General features: G+C 42.3%; 1 protein-coding gene across 12 annotated transcripts in view; it reads left to right on the top strand.

Annotated features, from left to right (window-relative positions):
* The window catches only part of LOC133448914 (inositol 1,4,5-trisphosphate receptor type 1-like), a 116,812-nt gene that overhangs the window by 80,399 nt on the left and 17,278 nt on the right, over positions 1 to 19,135 (top strand). For all 12 annotated transcript variants that reach the window (XM_061727904.1, XM_061727903.1, XM_061727894.1 and 9 more), the window contains 12 exons: positions 357 to 467; positions 1,744 to 1,839; positions 1,910 to 2,047; positions 3,250 to 3,357; positions 4,862 to 5,093; positions 7,181 to 7,303; positions 12,451 to 12,626; positions 12,720 to 12,884; positions 13,603 to 13,792; positions 14,002 to 14,094; positions 15,335 to 15,480; positions 17,930 to 18,095. In XM_061727904.1, coding sequence (XP_061583888.1) covers positions 357 to 467; positions 1,744 to 1,839; positions 1,910 to 2,047; positions 3,250 to 3,357; positions 4,862 to 5,093; positions 7,181 to 7,303; positions 12,451 to 12,626; positions 12,720 to 12,884; positions 13,603 to 13,792; positions 14,002 to 14,094; positions 15,335 to 15,480; positions 17,930 to 18,095 — 1,744 coding nt within the window. The remainder of the gene's footprint in view (positions 1 to 356; positions 468 to 1,743; positions 1,840 to 1,909; positions 2,048 to 3,249; positions 3,358 to 4,861; positions 5,094 to 7,180; positions 7,304 to 12,450; positions 12,627 to 12,719; positions 12,885 to 13,602; positions 13,793 to 14,001; positions 14,095 to 15,334; positions 15,481 to 17,929; positions 18,096 to 19,135) is intronic.

Raw genomic sequence — 19,135 nt, 5'->3', positions numbered from 1 at the left:
CTTTCTTTCTTTCTTTCTTTCTTTCTTTCTTTCTTTCTTTCTTTCTTTCTTTCTTTCTTTTTGGCTCATTTCTTTCTTTCACCTTCCTTCCTTCCTTCCTTCCTTCCTTCCTTCCTTCCTTCCTTCCTTCCTTCCTTCCTTCCTTCCTTCCTTCCTTCCTTCCTTCCTGTATGTTGTGCGTGGATTTAACACAGAACCATAAATCAGCTTTACACAAAACGTCACCAACGGGAATTTATTGTTTTTACCGTGAGATGACAAATTCTTACCGTGGGTAATTTTTTTGACGGTTTATCGTGAACGGTAAAATATCGCCCATTCCTAGTCTACAGTGATTCCTTGTTGTTGTTCCTCAGAACTGCATTGCCACCCATGAGTGTAACGGCATTGACATCATCATTGCACTCATCCTCAATGACATCAACCCCCTTGGCAAGAAGAGAATGGACCTCGTGCTGGAGCTCAAAGTGAGTGTTCACTGATTAATTTGGTGTTTTCTGATACCAGGCTAGTATTAGTGCTGCTGGTTGATTGAGTGGTTTTCGTACAGAAGTCACATGTCCACACGAGAGCATCACAAGACGACTTGATCACCAATACTGGGCTGATGGAGGTTAATTAGTTAGTCCTGTAAGCTTTAGGTTGGACGTTGGGGGATCGGTTGGGGAATAGTCGCTCACTCAGACGCAGAATTACCGTGACTAAACTTGTTATTGACTGTTGCTATAAAAAAATCTTTAACAACATGCTGCCACAAGCGCTAAAGTTGAAGCAACTCATTTGCAAAAGATGATCAAATTACTGGAGGTCATGACAGGGGGGTTGACCTGGTGTGGCAGGATAAGAGCTAATGCTGCCTCACGCATTTAATGACTCTTGGCCCAACATAGGGCTGGGCAATATGGACCAAAAGTCATATCTTGATATTTTCTAGCTGAATGGCGATACTCGATATATATCGATATTTTTTCTGTGCCATAATTGGGGTTTCCCCCAAAGCATTATAGCATAGCATCTCTGTTAGCTTCATTTTTTCTGAGGCAAACCCTTAAAAAAACAGTCAGTTTTAATACAAAGCCTCGTGCCAAATGTCACACAGGTACCTTTATTAACAGAGGTCTGCACAATATCAAAATGTATAAAACAAATGAAATAAAAATAAACTGCCTGAATATATAGAATAAAAATGCTTCTTGAATAAAATAAAACAAATATCCCTTTCCTGCATAACAATTAAATTAAAATACTTTTCATACTTTTAAAAGACTTTTCTGAGGTTGACAGTTGTGCAAATAACAAAACATTTGTGATAATCTCAAATAAAACATTCAAGTCAATTTGTCACAAAATAAGCTATATTGATATAAATGATATTGTCTCGTACCATATCGCGTTTGACAATATATCGATATATATTAAAATCTCGATATATCGCCCAGCCCTAGCCCTAGCCCGACACAAGAATATTTACATGTACACCCGGGTGAGTTTGTTGCAACCCCTCCATTAAAGAAAGGAGAAACCCGCAACGCTCACTGAAATAACTGACACTGAGAGAGGGAGTAATTACTTACTGAGCATTGACTGACTAAAGTCAGACACTGCAATCACTTAAGAAGCCAAACTGATGACACTTGTGGACATGAATGGTGGAACCACCTTAACGTTTTGTTCCACAACCTCACTCCTTTCCCATGTTAATTTACCATCATTTACTCTCGGCGCTCCGTCGTCTCATTGCAGAATAACGCATCCAAGCTGCTTCTCGCCATCATGGAGAGCCGGCATGACAGCGAAAATGCAGAGAGGATACTGTACAACATGAGGCCGAAGGAGCTGGTCTGTATGAGGTCCTGCAAGTGGTGCTATGTTGTGGGATGGAGGATCTGATGACGGCGTGTTCCTGCAGGTGGAGGTGATCAAAAAGGCCTACATGCAAGGAGAGATAGAGGTGGAGGAGCCACAGGGGGAGGGGGAGGAGGAAGAGGAGGAGCATTCTGCTTCTCCCCGCAACGTTGGTCATAATATCTACATCTTGGCACATCAGGTAAGCCTCTAGCTGTCAACCAAGCTCTCATGGAAAGGATGTTTATGCGTTGACACACGATGGAGTCTATGAACAAGGATTGTCAGACTTGAATTATATTAATTAGCTGTTAAATCAATTATAGATTAAACATAACTATAATCAGTAATCAAGTTGTAAAAAGAAATCAGGGGGGATGGTGGATTTTATCATATGGGGACAGATAATTTGTGCTGATTACAAATAATATAATATATTACAAATAATAGCAGTGACCAAAACACCTGCAGAAATACTGCAGGAATGACATAGCAGCAGTTAAATGCAGCCTTCTGTAAGCTTTAAATATCCACTGGGCTTACATCGAATACATCAAAACACAACAATAAAAAACACTTTTCTGAACTTATCAATATGACTCTGTCCTTCACAGGATAAGTCAAATGGATCACTGCGAAAACTCAAAATAAGAATTTGTCCTATTTCTAGTTAAAATGTCTCATTTTAGTAAAAAAAATCTTATTACACTTAAAACAAGACTCATCACCTGTTTCAAGTAGATTTTCACTTGAAATAAGTGGAAAAATCTGCCAGTGGAACAAGATTTTTTTGCTTGTAATGAGAAGATAAATCTTGTCCCACTGGCAGATTTTTCTACTTATTTTAAGTGAAAATTTACTTGAAACAGATGAAAATTGTCAAATAAGTTATTTTTCTGGTGATGACTCTAAATGTTGATGTTGCAGTAAAACCACATTCATTGATGAAATGACATAAGGGATGGAAAGGGGGATGGCAGTTTTACAGGGGGGATGATTTGGACCGTTTTTATTTCAGGGGGGGATGCCATACCCCCTCATCTCCCCTCATCCCTCCTCAACTCCAGTACTGACTATAATCCATCTCAGTGATGTAACGTGGGCGTCTTCCAGTCAGTTTCTCAGACCTGTTTTGTAAGGTGGCATTGAGGACAAGGTCATCAAAAGCACTCTTAGAACGCTACAATGACATCACATTCTGTATGAATTTCCCACTGGTGTTAAAGCTCTGAAAGAAAAGGTGGAGGTCATGAGGAGGAATCCATCAGTCTCCCCTGCGCAGTCTCGTGGTTTTCATGGGCGGCCTGAACAGTTTTTGTTGATTTAGTAATAGCAACAGCTCAGGTGAAGTATGGCGGCTCTACTTTTTCTTTTGGAGACATATGTGTCACTGCTGTGTTTCAGTTGGCCCGTCACAACAAGGAGCTGCAGGAGCTGCTGAAGCCGGGGGGCACGTATGGAGAAGGTGACGAGGCGCTGGAGTTCTACGCCAAACACACGGCTCAGATCGAGGTCAGCGACTTCCTTGTAGATTTGTATTTCCTGCTGTTGGTTCATTTTAAATTAGTTGGAAACTGTCTGCTGTGTGTTCGCGTGTGACCTTTCTCTCAAGCCTTCAGGGCCTTCAACACCAGCAGCAATAGCCAACCAAAGACGACGGTGAATGGAGTGCTTATATATGTGGGTCTAATTCATTTAGAGTCCACGACAAATGTGACAGGAAGTGGCAAATGACATGGTTGGGATAAGTTTCAGAGTGATTTGATTAACAACCAGCAGGATCCCGTCGTCCTCCATCGTTCTGAAAGACGGAGAGCTTCCCATCGGCCTCGTTTTCTGTCTTCACAGTCAGAACAGAGAAAAAATGAATTCACAGAGCTGCTTCATGTCAGTGACTCCGACTACCTCTTTCTCTGAAGAGTTGCAGATTTTGCTACAGGGTCAAATTTACAATTAAAACATTAAACTGACCTGCAACACACCACAAAGCCTTCTTTGAACCCGACGGTGTGTCTGAAGTTTGCTCTCCAGTGACGTCCTCTTTGATGTCGGCCTGGAAGCGTCAAACTGATCGCGTCTAATTGTAAATTATGAATGCACTCGGAACAGAGTTGGCTTTTCCTAAATCTCCTTTAAGAAAGTGTGTAAAATAACTTCTGGGGACATGTGCAGATCAACGGGGCTCCGTTTTTTGTTTTGTTTTTAAGTTTCATTGTGGCAGAATGACTTGCATCACATTTGCACATCTGAATGTGGGTCAATGACGAATAAGGTTTTTCAACAGGTCAATTTTAAAATAATAAAAAAAAGAATATCTATTGCAGTAGTTCAAACATTAAGAATGTTGTGTACACATAAATTCATATAAAACTTTTAAATTAAGTGATTTTTGAAGATGAATTGGCACTACCCTTAAAAAAAAGGTCATGTGGTGCAAACATGATTCATATTAAAATAAATTAATTTCCTTAACATCTACAAGTTTTCAGTTTTATACAAAAGTGGTTATTTTAATGGTCGCATCACATGATATTTCATAAAATGGACATCAGACAAACTTTGTTTGTATATTATGATGGAAATATAAATATAAATGTGTATAAATCTTATACACTACAAGACATTTTGGAAATCATGCCAGATAGGGCAGAAGATTGATTTAAATACATTTAGAGTGATTTCAAAAAAGTTTTCAAAACAAGAGTCATGGTCGGACGGTCGCACCACATGACATTTTGACGCTTAAAACAACAACAAAATCCCAAATAACTAGTATTTTTTGTAAAATATGTGGGAAATATGTCCATATGTGGGACAGGTAGGTCATATATATGGTATTTTATTCAATTAAACCTTTTTTGAAAGAAAGAAAATAAAGGCGTCACGTCATTGACCCATGTATGAAAAACGATGTTTAAGTTTTCCCAGCATGCACTGCCACTTCGGTTCTCCTTGAAAAGAAAACAACTGCATATTTCTCCTGCCAATCCCAGCCTGTACTGACGGTTGTGTTCAGATTGTACGGCTGGATCGCACCATGGAGCAGATCGTCTTTCCCGTTCCCAACATCTGCGAGTTCCTCACGCAAGAGTCCAAGCTGCGAGTGTACTACACCACGGAGCGGGACGAGCAGGGCAGCAAGATCAATGACTTCTTCCTGAGCGCAGAGGACCTCTTCAATGAGATGAATTGGCAGAAGAAGCTGCGAGGGACTCAGGAGGCTCCCGGAGACCCAAACACGGTTCCCTGTGCGTAATCTCTCCTCAACTTCTTCTATTCCAGTGCTTTGCGCTGCTTCCTCGTGCATCCCTCCAGGCATCGAGCTAATTTGTTTCCATCATGTATCAGGAACTGGAGACAAAGTTTCTCTGTGTGTCATTTGGGTTGTTTTTTTGCACCATGTGACCCTGCAGGATTTCCCAAACACTATCTTTCATATGATTAGAGCCCACTCCTCTATCAAGATAGGAGAAGTTAATCTTTATGGACTTGATGAAATGCAGTAAAATATTCAGCAATGGAAATAAAATCCAATTTAATAACACAGACAGGCAGTAAATAACCACAACCAAACATTCGGTGGCTTCGCCAAAAAGCCGAGGAATTTAAAAATACCTGCATGCAACACAAAGTCAAACCCAGATGTTTGCATCGTCAGATGGGTTTTGGGTTCTGGTCCTTAAATCTTAACATGCCACATGGGCCATATCAGGTCAACGTGGACATTTCCTCCAATAATCTGTCTTGAGGGCAGAAGAACGAACCCTGGAGGGATGAAAGAGGAACGGTGGTGTAGATCTTGATAAGTTTATTCTATCTAAGTAACAATGTTCTTGATTTTAGGTTGTAATGTATTGTCACTGTTGAGGTGAATTTGTTAACGGCTGAAATTGGAGAACAAAGCAAGAGCTGTGTTGTGTGGTTGGGACACACACGCGGACACGTGAACGAACAGGAAATGTGCGCTCCCTTGGCGTTTGCACGCTGGTACGCTATCGTTAGTCATGCAAGGAAAAAGAGAAACTAAGAAAAGAATGCGGGTTGAACATTTCTGGGGGTTTAACTCGGTCACCCGCCTTAACGGGATTCTGAGTCTGCTCCGTTTTAATGCGATTAAAGGGTTAACCTCCTCGACTTCACTGCCTAAGTATCAAAGCGGGTCACGGACGCGTCATCATGTGGGATATCAGGGAAAGTATGGAAAAGCATTGGTTCTGAAGATGAACCTAGGCTTCGTTTTGGCCCTGTTGACCCCCTGACCGGTTCTGCGGCCAGCGCCGCTTTGTTTCTGCCTGGCTTGGTTGTGGAGCGGCGTGGCCCGGCGTGGCGAGGTGTGTCCCCCAGCGTGGCCGTCACAGATGTTATCTGCAGTGTGAAAACTTGTGAGATAAACCTCCAGTTTCCTAAATGAATGAATCAACGCGGCGGGAGACCTTTCTGTTCCACTCGTCCACAAGCTGCTTGACATGAATGCAGTTATTTCCTCAGCGAAAGAAAGTCCCCACCCGCAGTTCTGCTCCTCTAATGAATAGCTGGGCTCAAAATAGCGCCGGCGACTCCAGCGAGCCTCCTGACCGTGTGTACGTGGGCTGCGTGCATGTGCATCTGCATGCGTTTGTCAGTCCCCAGTGCAGGCTTTAAACTGCGCCTGCATACCGACCTGCGAGGACTAAAACCGGGTCCCGGCTGGACCAGTTTTTGACCTCAGGTCTAGAAGTGCTGGGGTCGAGCTCGAGGACAAACATTCACTTGCGATGTTTGAGTTCAGAGCTAGTGCATGAACTCAAACTGCATGGTGCTCTTCATGTTGAGCCTTTCTTTTGGGATTTAAGTTTGTTTTTTATCCCTCATGATGATGTGTTTTTATTACAGCTGTGGTATCAACCACACAACTCCATTTGTTTGGTTAATCTGTTCCACCCCAATTATTCTAAAATGCTGGATTAGCTTTCCGACCACGTCCTGGGTGTTTGATGTTACCGTCTTGTTACCGTCTCTGCTCGTTGCATAATTCAACTGAGCAAGTAAACATGAAAGAAACCTCATGGCCCCAAATCATAAGTTGCAGTGTTTGGTTGTTTTATCTTCTTCAGGTTTGACTAATAGTCATTGAAGCTTGAGGGAAAGAAATTGCACAATATCTGTGTGGACTAACATTTGACGTCATTGTATGATTGCTTTTACTGTGTAACCAGACTGCTCTCCCAGCCCACGCACGGCGGTGATGGACTGGAGGTTTCTGGATGTGGTGCTGCTCGCTCCTTCTGCAGCGGCCTTCCTTTGTTCTGTCCTGCTCTTCTGTTTCTTAACTCTGCTTCAATGCCCCGTCCTCCAGCCCAGCCCATCCTCTACTGGTGCTCCAGGAACATGTCCTTCTGGAGCAGCATCTCCTTCAACCTGGCTGTGCTCATGAACCTCCTCGTGGCCTTCTTCTACCCGCTGGAAGGAGTCCGCGACGGTCAGTCGCCTTCACTCTTTTAGCGTCTGCTCATACCTACATTTGAAGTTTCAAGCTTTATTGTCAGATATGCAATATGTTCGACATCCAGCACAAATTAAATGACAGTCCTCTCTGATGCATGGTGCAAAATACAAGTAATGGCATAGAACAGGGGTCGGCAACCTGTGGGTCTAGAGCCGCATGCAGCTCTTTAGCGCCGCCCTAGTGGCTCCTGGAGCTTTTTCAAAAATGTTTGACCTTTTTTTTTTTTTTTTTCCTTTTTTTTCTGTTTTCCTTCTTCTTTTTTTCTCTTTTTTTCTTCCTTTTTCCTTTCCTTTTTAATCTCAACATTTCGACTTTTTTCTCGACATTTCGACTTTTTTCCCAAGATTGTACTTCAACATTAATCTCGACATTTCGACTTTTTTTTTCTCGAAATTTTGACTTTTTTCTCTATATTTTGAGTTTTTTCTCTAAATTTTGACTTTTTCTCGACATTTCGACTTTTTTCTCGACATTTTGACTTTTTTCTCGACATTTCGACTTCTTTCTCAAGATTGTACTTCGACATTAATCTCGACATTTCAACTTTTTTCTCGAAATTTCAACTTTTTTCTCGACATTTCAACTTTTTTCTCGACATTTAAATTTTTTCTCAACATTTCGACTATTTTCTCGAAGTGCATAATGAAAAAAAAAATCACCCCCCAGTTCTAACTAATATAGAAACATGCAACATGTGTTGTCTTCATTCTAAGGCTTAGACAAGAATTTTCATTTTTTGCGGCTCCAGACATATTTGTTTTTTGTGTTTTTGGCATAGAAGAATAAAAATAAACAGTCCACAATTTAAAATGACATAAACTAAACTTGAATAGTTACAGGAGTATCTGATCTGATGACACCTGACTGCGATCGGAAAGCATGTTTTTAGTTAAATGTGGTTAACACAAGTGGCACTTGTACAGCACAGGAAAAGGGAGTGTGGTGCGTGAACAGCAGGCCTCCTGCCACACCCCTGACCTCAGTCGCTGCTGTTTTGGTGCATTAACCCAAGCTGGTGAAGATGTGTTTCACTTCTAGCTCACGAGGAATGTTGTCACACTACTACATTTTCACCTGATTTATAGATTCCTTCTGCCACACAAATAATCGTCAATCTAAATGCATTTGTGAAATAAAGTACTATATTTCCTAAAATAGAAGACGGTGCTTGGAAGGGTTATTGTTCAGTTTTTAAGTTTCTAGATCCAATAACCTGCGAGCTGCAGTCAGTTTCAACAAGGATTAGTAGGTGTGAAATGGGAAGAGGTTTTGCCGCAGCACACCCTTAAAGCTCGTTCCTCGCCTCCCGTGACCAACATAAGGCACAATCCCTGCTCAGCGGTCTCCAGTCAAGTCGCTTACGGCCATGTAGACACCAGGCCTCGACAGGAAAGCTGCATTGAAGAGCAACGTATGGATATGGAAGCACCTTTTCATGCCTCTCCTGCTCAGTGACCTCACGTCTGCGTAAAACCTGAAAACCGGTCATTTACAGCCGTTTTAGGTTTTCATACCAGGTCCAGGGAGATGAGTTATTGGGTCAGTGCTCTCCGAGACTACCTGAATGCCAAGTCATCACAAAACCCCAGTGTGGCTTTGTTTTGATCCAGCCCTGACGTTTTTATCGATGAGACGCGTCTGCTGGCGCCAATAAGGCCCGTCATGTTTTTGGATCACTCGTCGCCGCCTCATACTGTTAATGTCGTGCCGTCTTCCTCTTCTTTGGTATTTCTTCTGGTAATTGCTCTTGCATGCAAACAGCACCAGGCCTGACTGTCTAAACAGGAAGTGCGATACCATAGCATGCTACAGTATTGACTATCTGAAAGTGACACCTACAGTGGGGTTAGCAAGGATTCATGTGCAGGCGTGTGCGTCGGTCGTAGTCCGCAACAATCTGTGTCAAAGCCGCCTTAAACTGGTTCACATAAGTAAATGTTATTGTTTGAATTAATAGCTGCAATGCCTAATGTCACTTAACACATTTAATAAAGCTGACAAATGAGATCACCTTGTAATAAACGGCGCTCTGAGGATGCAGTTAAAAAAGAAATGTTAAAAAAAACAACAAAAACACAAAAGAGCTTCATTAAAGTTTTGCCATCTCCCTTCACTAGTTTCTTCAGCTTTGCTTTCCGATAAAAAAGTCTGTATCTTGTAAAAATGTTTCCAGTTTCTGTCGACGTCTGAGGTTAAATGAAACTGTGTGAGTTGTTTTCCTGCTGCTATCTCTGACTTTCTGGGAGACCCAGATGGTCAAGCACTAGGACACGGAAACTGCAAAAAAAAAAGGTTTTTATTCAACCAAAAAGAGGTCAAGAAACAAAGCTAAACTCAGATCATTACTGGGTCTTAAAGCAACTCCCAATTCAACAATAATCTGACAAAAGGAACTCAAATGCTGATCGGACCAGTCGACCCGCGGCGGGGACGGAAGCTAGCACACAACTAGCTAAGTTACTTCAAATTAACAAGACAAGATTAACGGAACCAGTTTAATTGAACAAATACTAAATAAATGCAGAGAAAACTGTGTGAGATGAAAGGTGTTGGTGCATGAGGTTAGCGACTGCAGCCCTCACAGATTTAAACACCAAGTCACTGAGAGCGTCGGTTGTATTAAATTAGACCCACCTGTGTCTCCGCCCGTTGTCCGGCTTTTGCTCAGTTTTCTTCAAACAACCGTGTCTTTGGTTTGGTTGTTAGCAGGCGTTTAGGACGGGCGTCCGATGCCAGATGGAGCTCGTTACATGCAGTATCTCCGTCAGCATCCTGCCACAGCTTGTGTCTATGAAGAGCGTGACTGGAAGAAGGAAATAACCAACACTCGGTGTAATCCGTTGCCCTGGTGGGAGCGACATGTCTGAGTTCGGGCAGCGAAATCCAGCCTCCCTGCTTTAACATGTAGATTTTAACTTGGGAGGAGAATCTTTGCAAACAAAAGGAATAAATGACGGATCTCACCTTGTTCTCACATGTAGTTTCAGTTCTAAGTTTCGCTCTTTCTTATCTATTTGGTGAGTTGTTGTTTTTGTTTCTTGCCTCTTCTTGAGAGCAGCATCAGGGGGGTTTGAAAAGCCACCGCCGTTAAAGCCGCCATTGTTCCAGACCAAAGAGAAGACGCACATTGTTCGCATAAACTTTCAATTGTTCTGTGCGGGTCAAATGGTGAGGTCCCCTTTCTGTCTGGCAGCGCTGACGAGCAGCGGAGAGCTTGTTGGCTTCGCTTCAGAGACCTCGTGATTGTTCGGAGCCACAGGTCATCCGAGAGTTTACAAGGTCAAAGCAGGACGCGCCGGCACCTTCGTGATCCGTTCATCACATGAAGACCAACGTATGGTCTTCATTTCCCTTATTCTATTGATTTATAAGGATTCAGAGGTTTCAAAGCATGACTATTAATTAACTAATTCATTAAATTAGGATACCTCAGTGAAATTGAGCCATTTGCTGCCTGCGTGACATGAACGCGTCGTAGGAAAACTGGCCTCATGTATGTCGGCTCTCATGGCGTTCTGTCCTGTTTTACTCTCAAATATCATGCAGGCCTTCTGGTAAGTCTGAATGGATCTGTGAGGAGGAGAAAGAGACATGACCTGCGTCTGCGAGCCAAAATGAGGCCGCTGACTTTATGTATCCCACGTCTGAGAAGTGCTGGAGAGAGATGATGGAGTAGGTGCAGCGTTTGGGTCGACTGCCAAGTTGGAGCGCCCGTGCAGCCTGTTACGAGCCAGTACTCGGTACCGTCCCTGATGAATCTGGCTGCAGCCGAGTGTATTTTTAGCCAGCTGAAGGTTGCGTAACAAGGACCCGTCTTATACACAAGGAGACGGCGAGGAAGAGTTGGATGAATCTGGCAGAGAGAAAGGTGGTCCATCTCCCTCGCGGCTTCTTAAATTGGACATCCATGCAGCCTTTCCACTACATGCTGCTTTTGCACCGAGCTGGTATTTTACGAGCTCTGCTGACCTAGCGTGACGGATGAAAACTATTGAGCTCTTATTTAAGAGGTATTTAAAAGAAACAGAAGTACAGGGTCAAGAGATGACATTTGTGGGAGAGCAGAAAAATAAACATAATCTTTTTCCTTCTTTCAAAAAATGTTTGATTAATTTAACTCTTTAGATCAGGGGTCGGCAACACAAAATGTTGAAAGAGCCATATTGGACCAAAAACACAAAAAACAAATATGTCTGGAGACGCAAAAAATGAAAAGTCTTATAAATCTTAGAATGAAGACAAATGCAGAAATGTCGAGAAAAAAGTCGAAATGTTGAGAAAAAAGTCGAAATGTCAAGAAAAAAGTGGAAATGTCGAGAAAAAAGTGGAAATGTCAAGAAAAAAGTGGAAATGTCGAGAAAAAAGTGGAAATGTCAAGAAAAAAGTGGAAATGTTGAGAAAAAAGTGAAAATGTCGAGAAAAAAGTCGAAATGTTGAGAAAAAAGTCGAAATGTTGAGAAAAAAGTCAAAATGTCAAGAAAAAAGTCGAAATGTCGAGAAAAAAGTCAAAATGCTGAGAAAAAAGTCAAAATTTAGAGAAAAAAGTTTACATGTTGAGAAAAAAGTCAAAATTTAGAGAAAAAAGTCTACATGTTGAGAAAAAAGTGGAAATGTCGAGGAAAAAGTGGAAATGTTGAGAAAAAAGTGGAAATGTTGAGAAAAAAGTGGAAATGTCGAGAAAAAAGTGGAAATGTTGAGAAAAAAGTGGAAATGTCGAGAAAAAAGTGGAAATGTCAAGAAAAAAGTCGAAATGTAGAGAAAAAAGTCGAAATGTCCAGATTAAAAAGGAAAGGAAAAAAGAAGAAAAAAAGAGAAAATAAAGAGGGAAAAAAAACAAAAAAAAAAAAAGGAAAGAAAAGGTCAAACATTTTTGAAAAAGCTCCATGGAGCCACTAGGGCGGCGCTAAAGAGCCGCATGTGGCTCTAGAGCCGCGGGTTGCCGAACCCTGCTTTAGATCATAAATGATATTTCTAAATAAACCAGTTCTTGGGGTAAAAGACTGGATTCTCTTAGTCCTCTCTCTCGCTGAAGTCATTCAGTGTGGTTTGCATCACGCGGATGTGATGACAGGAATGGATGTTGATGGCGTCGTCCTTCTGTTTGACGCAACTCTCCTCAGGCACCCTGGAGCCTCATCTGTCGGCCCTGCTGTGGATGGCCATGTTAGTGTCTCTGGCTATCGTCATCGTCCTGCCTCAGCCTCACGGCATCAGGGCGCTCATCGCCTCCACCATCCTGCGCCTCATCTTCTCCGTAGGCCTGGAGCCCACGCTGCTCGCGCTGGGGGGCTTTAACGTGAGCCAGCATGATTTCTGTATGACAGATGCGCATGTGGCGGATTCAGACTTGTTACAGAACGTTTCCTTTGTGCCACCCTGTTGTTGTTAGTTACTTAACAAGATGATCTTCCTGATGAGCTTCGTGGGGAATCGGGGAACCTTCACGCGCGGATACAAGGCCATGATCATGGACGTGGAGTTCCTGTACCACCTGTTGTACCTGATCATCTGCAGCCTGGGGGTCTTTGTCCACGTCTTCTTTTACAGCCTACTAGTATGTGAGCGCACACACAAAGCATATACAGTAATCCCTGGTTTTTCGCGGGGGTTATGTTCCAAAAAGAACCAGTGATAAGTGAAATTTTTTTTACAATTATTATACAAGGTTTCAAATTGCGGAGATCAGCCCACCGCACTGCGACCCGAGTAATTGGATTTGAACTGGAGAAAATGAAATGATTCTGAAAAAAGATACAATAAGTACAGTAGGACAAATTGTGACTCGTGCATATTTCACTGCTCTTCTGACTGCTGCTGCATCCTGACTTGCTCTGTAGCGTATTTTTCTTCTAAAGCCCGCGGTTGAGGTGTGTTTTTTCGAGAGAAGAACATAGTTATTTGTAGTTGTTGTCGCTCTTTTTGTCTTCTGGGCAAAAATATTCTTATAAAGATTCTTACACCTCAATTATATCTGAGAACTGTAATGATTCATCAAAGGCTCCCGTTCTTGAGCTGCTGCTGAAGTTCATTGGCCGTTCTCAGCATTGTTGCTAAGCGACCAACGTTATTGACACAGGAAGTGAAGAAGCGGGGAAAATATTTAGCCAATCAGAATGCAAAACAAGATGCACAATGCAAATACATGATGCAGCGAGACCATGAAAGGTGAAGCGCGTTACAGCGAGGGATTACTGTAAACTTAATGTCCACATCAAATGATTCCTGTTCACAGAGATGCTGTTCACACACGTATGAATGCTTCCTCTTTCCAGCTCTTTGATCTGGTTTACCGGGAAGAGACCTTGCTGAACGTCATAAAGAGTGTGACCCGCAACGGTCGCTCCATCGTTCTGACGGCGGTTCTGGCTCTTATTCTCGTCTACCTCTTCTCTATCGTGGGCTACATCTTCTTCAAAGATGACTTCCTGCTGGCTGTCGACAGAATACCAAACACCACACTCGGTACGTTGGAAAACAGGTTTCTTCTCATTCCTTTTCAGTGACAAGACGTGCGTCCTTCCTGCGGTCACTGACCCAAATGCTGCAGGCGTGGCGTGTCAACAGAAACACTCTCATGCCTACATTCTCGTGATGGCATCACTGTGACATCAACATACTGTGTAAATGTTTTGATTGTGCCGCTACGTGACCCCGTGTTTTCCACGGAACAGAACACGGAGCCAGCATGGTGGGAGAGCTGTTCTCCGGGGGAGCGTGTCAGAAGGACAACGGAGGGAACTGCTCCACGGAGGCCCTCGTGGATGGTAGGATGACGACGGTGAAAGGTTACCGCTAGGGCTGGGCGATATGGACCAAAAGTCATATCTCGATATTTTCCAGCTGAATGGCGATACTCGATATATATCGATATTTTTTCTGTGACATAATTGGGGTTTCCCCCATAGCATTATAGCATAGCATCTCTGTTAGCATCTCTGTTAGCATCTCTGTTAGCTTCATTTTTTTCTGAGGCAAACCCTTAAAAAAACAGTCAGTTTTAATACAAAGCCTCGTGCCAAATGTCACACAGGTTCCTTTATTAACAGAGGTCTGCACAATATCAAAATGTATAAAACAAATGAAATAAAAATAAACTGCCTGCATATATAGAATAAAAATGCTTCTTGAATAAAATAAAACAAATATCCCTTTCCTGCATAACAATTAAATTAAAATACACTGTGCAATTAATACAATGTAGACAGTAACAGGCAGACTTTTCCACTGAGGTTGACAGTTGTGCAAATAACAAAACATTTGTGCAAATCTCAAATAAAACTTTCAAGTCAATTTGTCACAAAATAAGCTATATCAAAATCATAATTCTTTTTTTTTTTAATCGATATAAACGATATTATCTCGTACCATATCGCGTTTGAAAATATATCGATATATATTAAAATCTTGATATATCGCCCAGCCCTAGTTACCGCATGAGTGTGTGCAGGGGTCGTCTGGGTTGGGGGCTCTTCAAAGAGTTCAAGTGAATGAGTTCGAGGCTTTGCAGTTGCCCGATCTCTCCCATCGAGCTGCAGATCAGGGCCGTGTTGGGCGACACCCCACAGATTTAGACTCCTTGTTGTCTGGGGTCACTGAGCCTTGAACCTGATGTAGGGGCCCCGGATGGAAAGGTCAGCCATCGTGGAGCATCAAGTATAAGCAGTTCAGGGGGTTCACACAGCGATGGCACGGAAAGCCTTCAGACTTGATGGGAAAAGCCAAACACGTGAAGCACCTTAAGATCTATCGAGCAAGTGCAGTCGTTAAAATACCTGCACCCTGACCTTGTCCAGGCGTCCAGATCCACCGTCACAGGGCGGCCTGATCCTGGTCCGGTGACTTCTCATTGCAGATAGAAAATAAATAAAGAGAGATTCCTGTTTTGTTTTGCTCTCACAGAGTGTTTGACATCTTTGTTTAAGAAATCCATAATAGATTATCGAATGGGAATCCACACCCAATAAATATTTCCAGAATAATGGATTTTAAACTGTTTTTCTACAGCGTCCGTTGCCGTTCAGCCATCGGTTGTGATTGAGGACAAAGAGCGATCGTGTGACTCCCTGCTCATGTGCATCGTTACGGTGTTGAGTCACGGCCTCAGGAGTGGAGGAGGTGTTGGAGACGTCCTGCGGAAGCCGTCAAAGGAGGTACAATCTCCAGAGACTCAACACCAGGAAAGAAATCACTGACGTATGCAGGAAATGTTTGATTAAATCCTGAACAGTCATTTTCCCGTTTGATTCAGAGCTCAGAACGCAGCACACATGACATGCACTTACACATCCTCCGAGCGCAGATGCAATGATTAAATTAACCGAAATTAAATTAAAGTGAATGAGGAAAAGTTATACATCTCAAATACTTAATTTTTGGTCTGAGGCCACGAGAAAATTAAGTATTTGGTTTTCTCCTGCTTCAAAAAGTAGATTAAGAAAACCTCCCCAATAACGAAGAATAAAGCCGTTGACCAGTTTTAATCCTTCGGTGGACGTGCTTTCTGAGGAGGGTGATAAAAGGCTGCAGTTAGTCAAAAGAGGCTCTGTTTGACTGAGACGTGCGCTCCTTAAAGGTCAAAGTGGCTGAATTGTGGACTTCGAGCTCTCCAAGCATTCCAGGAATAACTAAAGTGTGCAGGATGCAGACGAGCCTGGACGCTGCAGCAGCAGCTCCATGCACTCGCCCCTGCAGCCACAGAGCCAGACCACAGACCTAAGAGGATTACAGTCTTCAGCAGACTGACTTTGGGTTTTGTGTTAGTCAACAAACGTATTTAAATTGACTTTCTTTTTTTTCCTGGTGAGATTCATTTCATTAGTTGATATCCATCTGGTTTGTCATTTCATGCCTGTAGCCAGAAAAGGTCAGAACAGTAAAGTTTTTACCATTTTACAATGTTGGCTGACGTGAGGCATCTTTTTTGCACACTTAAGTTTGAAGTGAGAAGCACCTGTTTTAAAGTAATCCTTGCACATGTGGTGATATCAAAATATGCTGAATGATCGTCGTTGATGCAACAAACTTTGAGAGATAGGTGTCAGGCATCCTGGCCCTTTACTGTCCGACATCCTTCCAGATTCCTTACAGTGGTAGAAGGACAATTAGGCAAATGAATTCCTATATTTGCGATTGTCAACAAAGTCTACATCTTGTGACCCCCTCAGATATTCAGTTTTTTTGTGCAGTATGCTTGTGTGTAAACACCATTACAGTCACCGGTCTGAAAACGAAAGATGCTAACTTTCCTCCATCCCAACCTTTTTAAAAATGTGTTCCAGCCCTGAAGCCCAAAAATGTACGTAAATAACCAATAAACTGCTGATGACACAAAGTGTGGAGTTCATACTGCCTGCAGACAAAAATAAAAGTCCATGTAAATTTATGAGCTGTTGCATTTTTTCCCTTATATAGCATTTAAAAAGACATCACCTTCTATGCACAGAGAGATGATGAACATCCATATGTGTTTGTGAAAATAGAATAGCAGCAAATTAGATGTGATGTGAGTGGATTTGCTATGTTTGAAAGTATGGTTTTTAGGTGGTAAGTTTAATTGGAGATAAACTTCAGATAAAACATCAGGTGTTTAAATTATCCTTCCACTCCAAAGTGTGTTTTGCTCATGCTTGCGTCACCTGGATTTTGAACTTCTCCATCCAGAAGGAATTATGTTTTTTTTGGTTTAGCTGCCAAACAGGAAGGGCTGGTGCACTTCCCTTAAATCTCAGTTTAAAACCCGGTACGAACTAAAAGTGCAGTCAGAGTCCTCCACAGAGACCAACGTCAGGTTGTTCTTTCTTTGAAAAGTAAAAAGGATCAGTGTACTCTAAACAACAACAAAAGGATAGAGGTGTGAACCAGGACAATCACACCAGAAGAAGTCGTTAGAATGTTTAGTCGTGGATGAGGCGCTGCCCCTGCCGGTCTTGGGGCCTCCTGAAGGCACACAAGCTCAGTTTTATGACCTGGGATTGGTTATTTATCGGCCAACTCCAGGCTGTGCGAGGTTTCTACTCCTCCGATAGCATAGGTGTCTTCCAGGATGACGTGGCCGATATTAGGATAGGATTCAACTTTAATAATCCCCAAAGGGGAAACTTCATTGCCACCATGGCCACAACAATACAACATAAGACAATCAACAATACACATTAACAATATCTCCACCTAGGGACAGCAGTGGATCAATATAACAACAAAATAAGTGATCAATACAATACAATATTGATCAAAATGACGCTATGAACCAGTGGTTAACCAGAATCCACACTTTTAAACCCACTGAAGAAGCTTGGGATGCCTCGAGGAAGACTTTAATGCTAAAGGGGTCAGGAGTCCATTTATTTTCCTGTTTACGTTAAAGTATTAAAATGTTGGACAGTATTTGTTTCATTTTCAATTTAATAAAAGGTTAATTTAATTACATTTCCCCGCCATCACTACTTTTCTGAAGGCACTATTGTGTGAAGCTGAATGTTTACTCTGTTGCTCCTCATTAAAAAAAAAAGAGAAGAAGTAATCTTGCTGAACATCTCTGGTGACGTCACGTCGTCAGCTCACTCACATGTGCTTGTTTTCAATCCCCACCGTTTTCTGCAGGAACCATTGTTTGCGGCCAGAGTCATCTATGACATGCTGTTCTTCTTCATGGTCATCATCATCGTCCTCAACCTCATCTTTGGTGTCATCATCGACACGTTTGCTGACTTGAGAAGTGAAAAGCAGAAGAAAGAGGAAATCCTGAAGACAACATGTTTTATTTGTGGTAAGGAGAAACATTGAAATGTCATTTCACTTTTGATTTTGAAGACAATGTGGAACAACAGTTTTCATCACTTTTTTTTTTTTTTTTACTTTTGCACTTCACTTGCTCGGCTGACGCTGCTTTTATGAATCGTGATCTTTGCTGCGCTACACGTGTGGGCTAAATTGTTGGTAACGCTCCAATATAAGACAATTCCACAATGGGCGCTGAAATAAAGTGGATGTAACAAAAGTAATGATAAATAATAATTTACTGAACATTGTCTAATAAACATTAGAGGTTGCTTTTAAGTTCAACAGAATCATTTAAAACAGATTCTGTTCTGGACGAAGATGATGGACTCTCATCTAAATATTTAGTTTTTCAACCTTTTTCATTGATCACTTCAGTCCAGGGATGATTGTAACTGTCAGAGAGACATGTCCACCTGTAGACAGGTGTTCTGGTCCTCATGGACAAACGTCTCCACATGTATCAGGTCTGAAGGATTTCTTCTCCAGACTGCAATTTCCAGATGTTTCCACAGATGTTCAATAGGATGTAGATCAGGACTCATAGAGGGACACTTCAGAACAGTCCAGTGTTTGGTTCTGAGTGGTTCTTGGCTGGTTCTAGTTGTGTGTTTTGGGTCATTGTCCTGTTGGAGGACCAGGACCTGCGACTGATACCGAGCTTTCTGACACTTGGCAGCACATTTGTCTGCAGAACATCTTGATGGTCTTGACTTTGTTCTCCATGCACAGATTCAAGACCCCCCTTGCCAAACATACAAGTATCCCCCAGAACATAGCTGTCCATCCAACCAGCTTCATCTGAATCGGGTTGTGGGGGGAGCAATCTAAGCAGAGAAGCCCAGACCTCCCTCTCCTCAGCCACCTCTTCCAGTTCTTCCTCTTCCACCCAAGAGGTGTCATCTCTCCTGTGGTGATAGGTCTACCTTGGGCTCTCCTCCTGGTTGGACATGCCCGAAACACCTCCCGAGGGCATCCAAGACATTTGTTCCCCAGATTCCTGATTCAGTTCGGTTCAAAAGTACTTTA

This window comes from Cololabis saira, chromosome 8 (genome assembly GCF_033807715.1).
Source record: "Cololabis saira isolate AMF1-May2022 chromosome 8, fColSai1.1, whole genome shotgun sequence".
Taxonomy (NCBI): Eukaryota; Metazoa; Chordata; class Actinopteri; order Beloniformes; family Belonidae; genus Cololabis; species Cololabis saira.
Note: the sequence above shows the minus strand (reverse complement) of the source record. Positions and strands in the feature narration are given on the sequence as shown.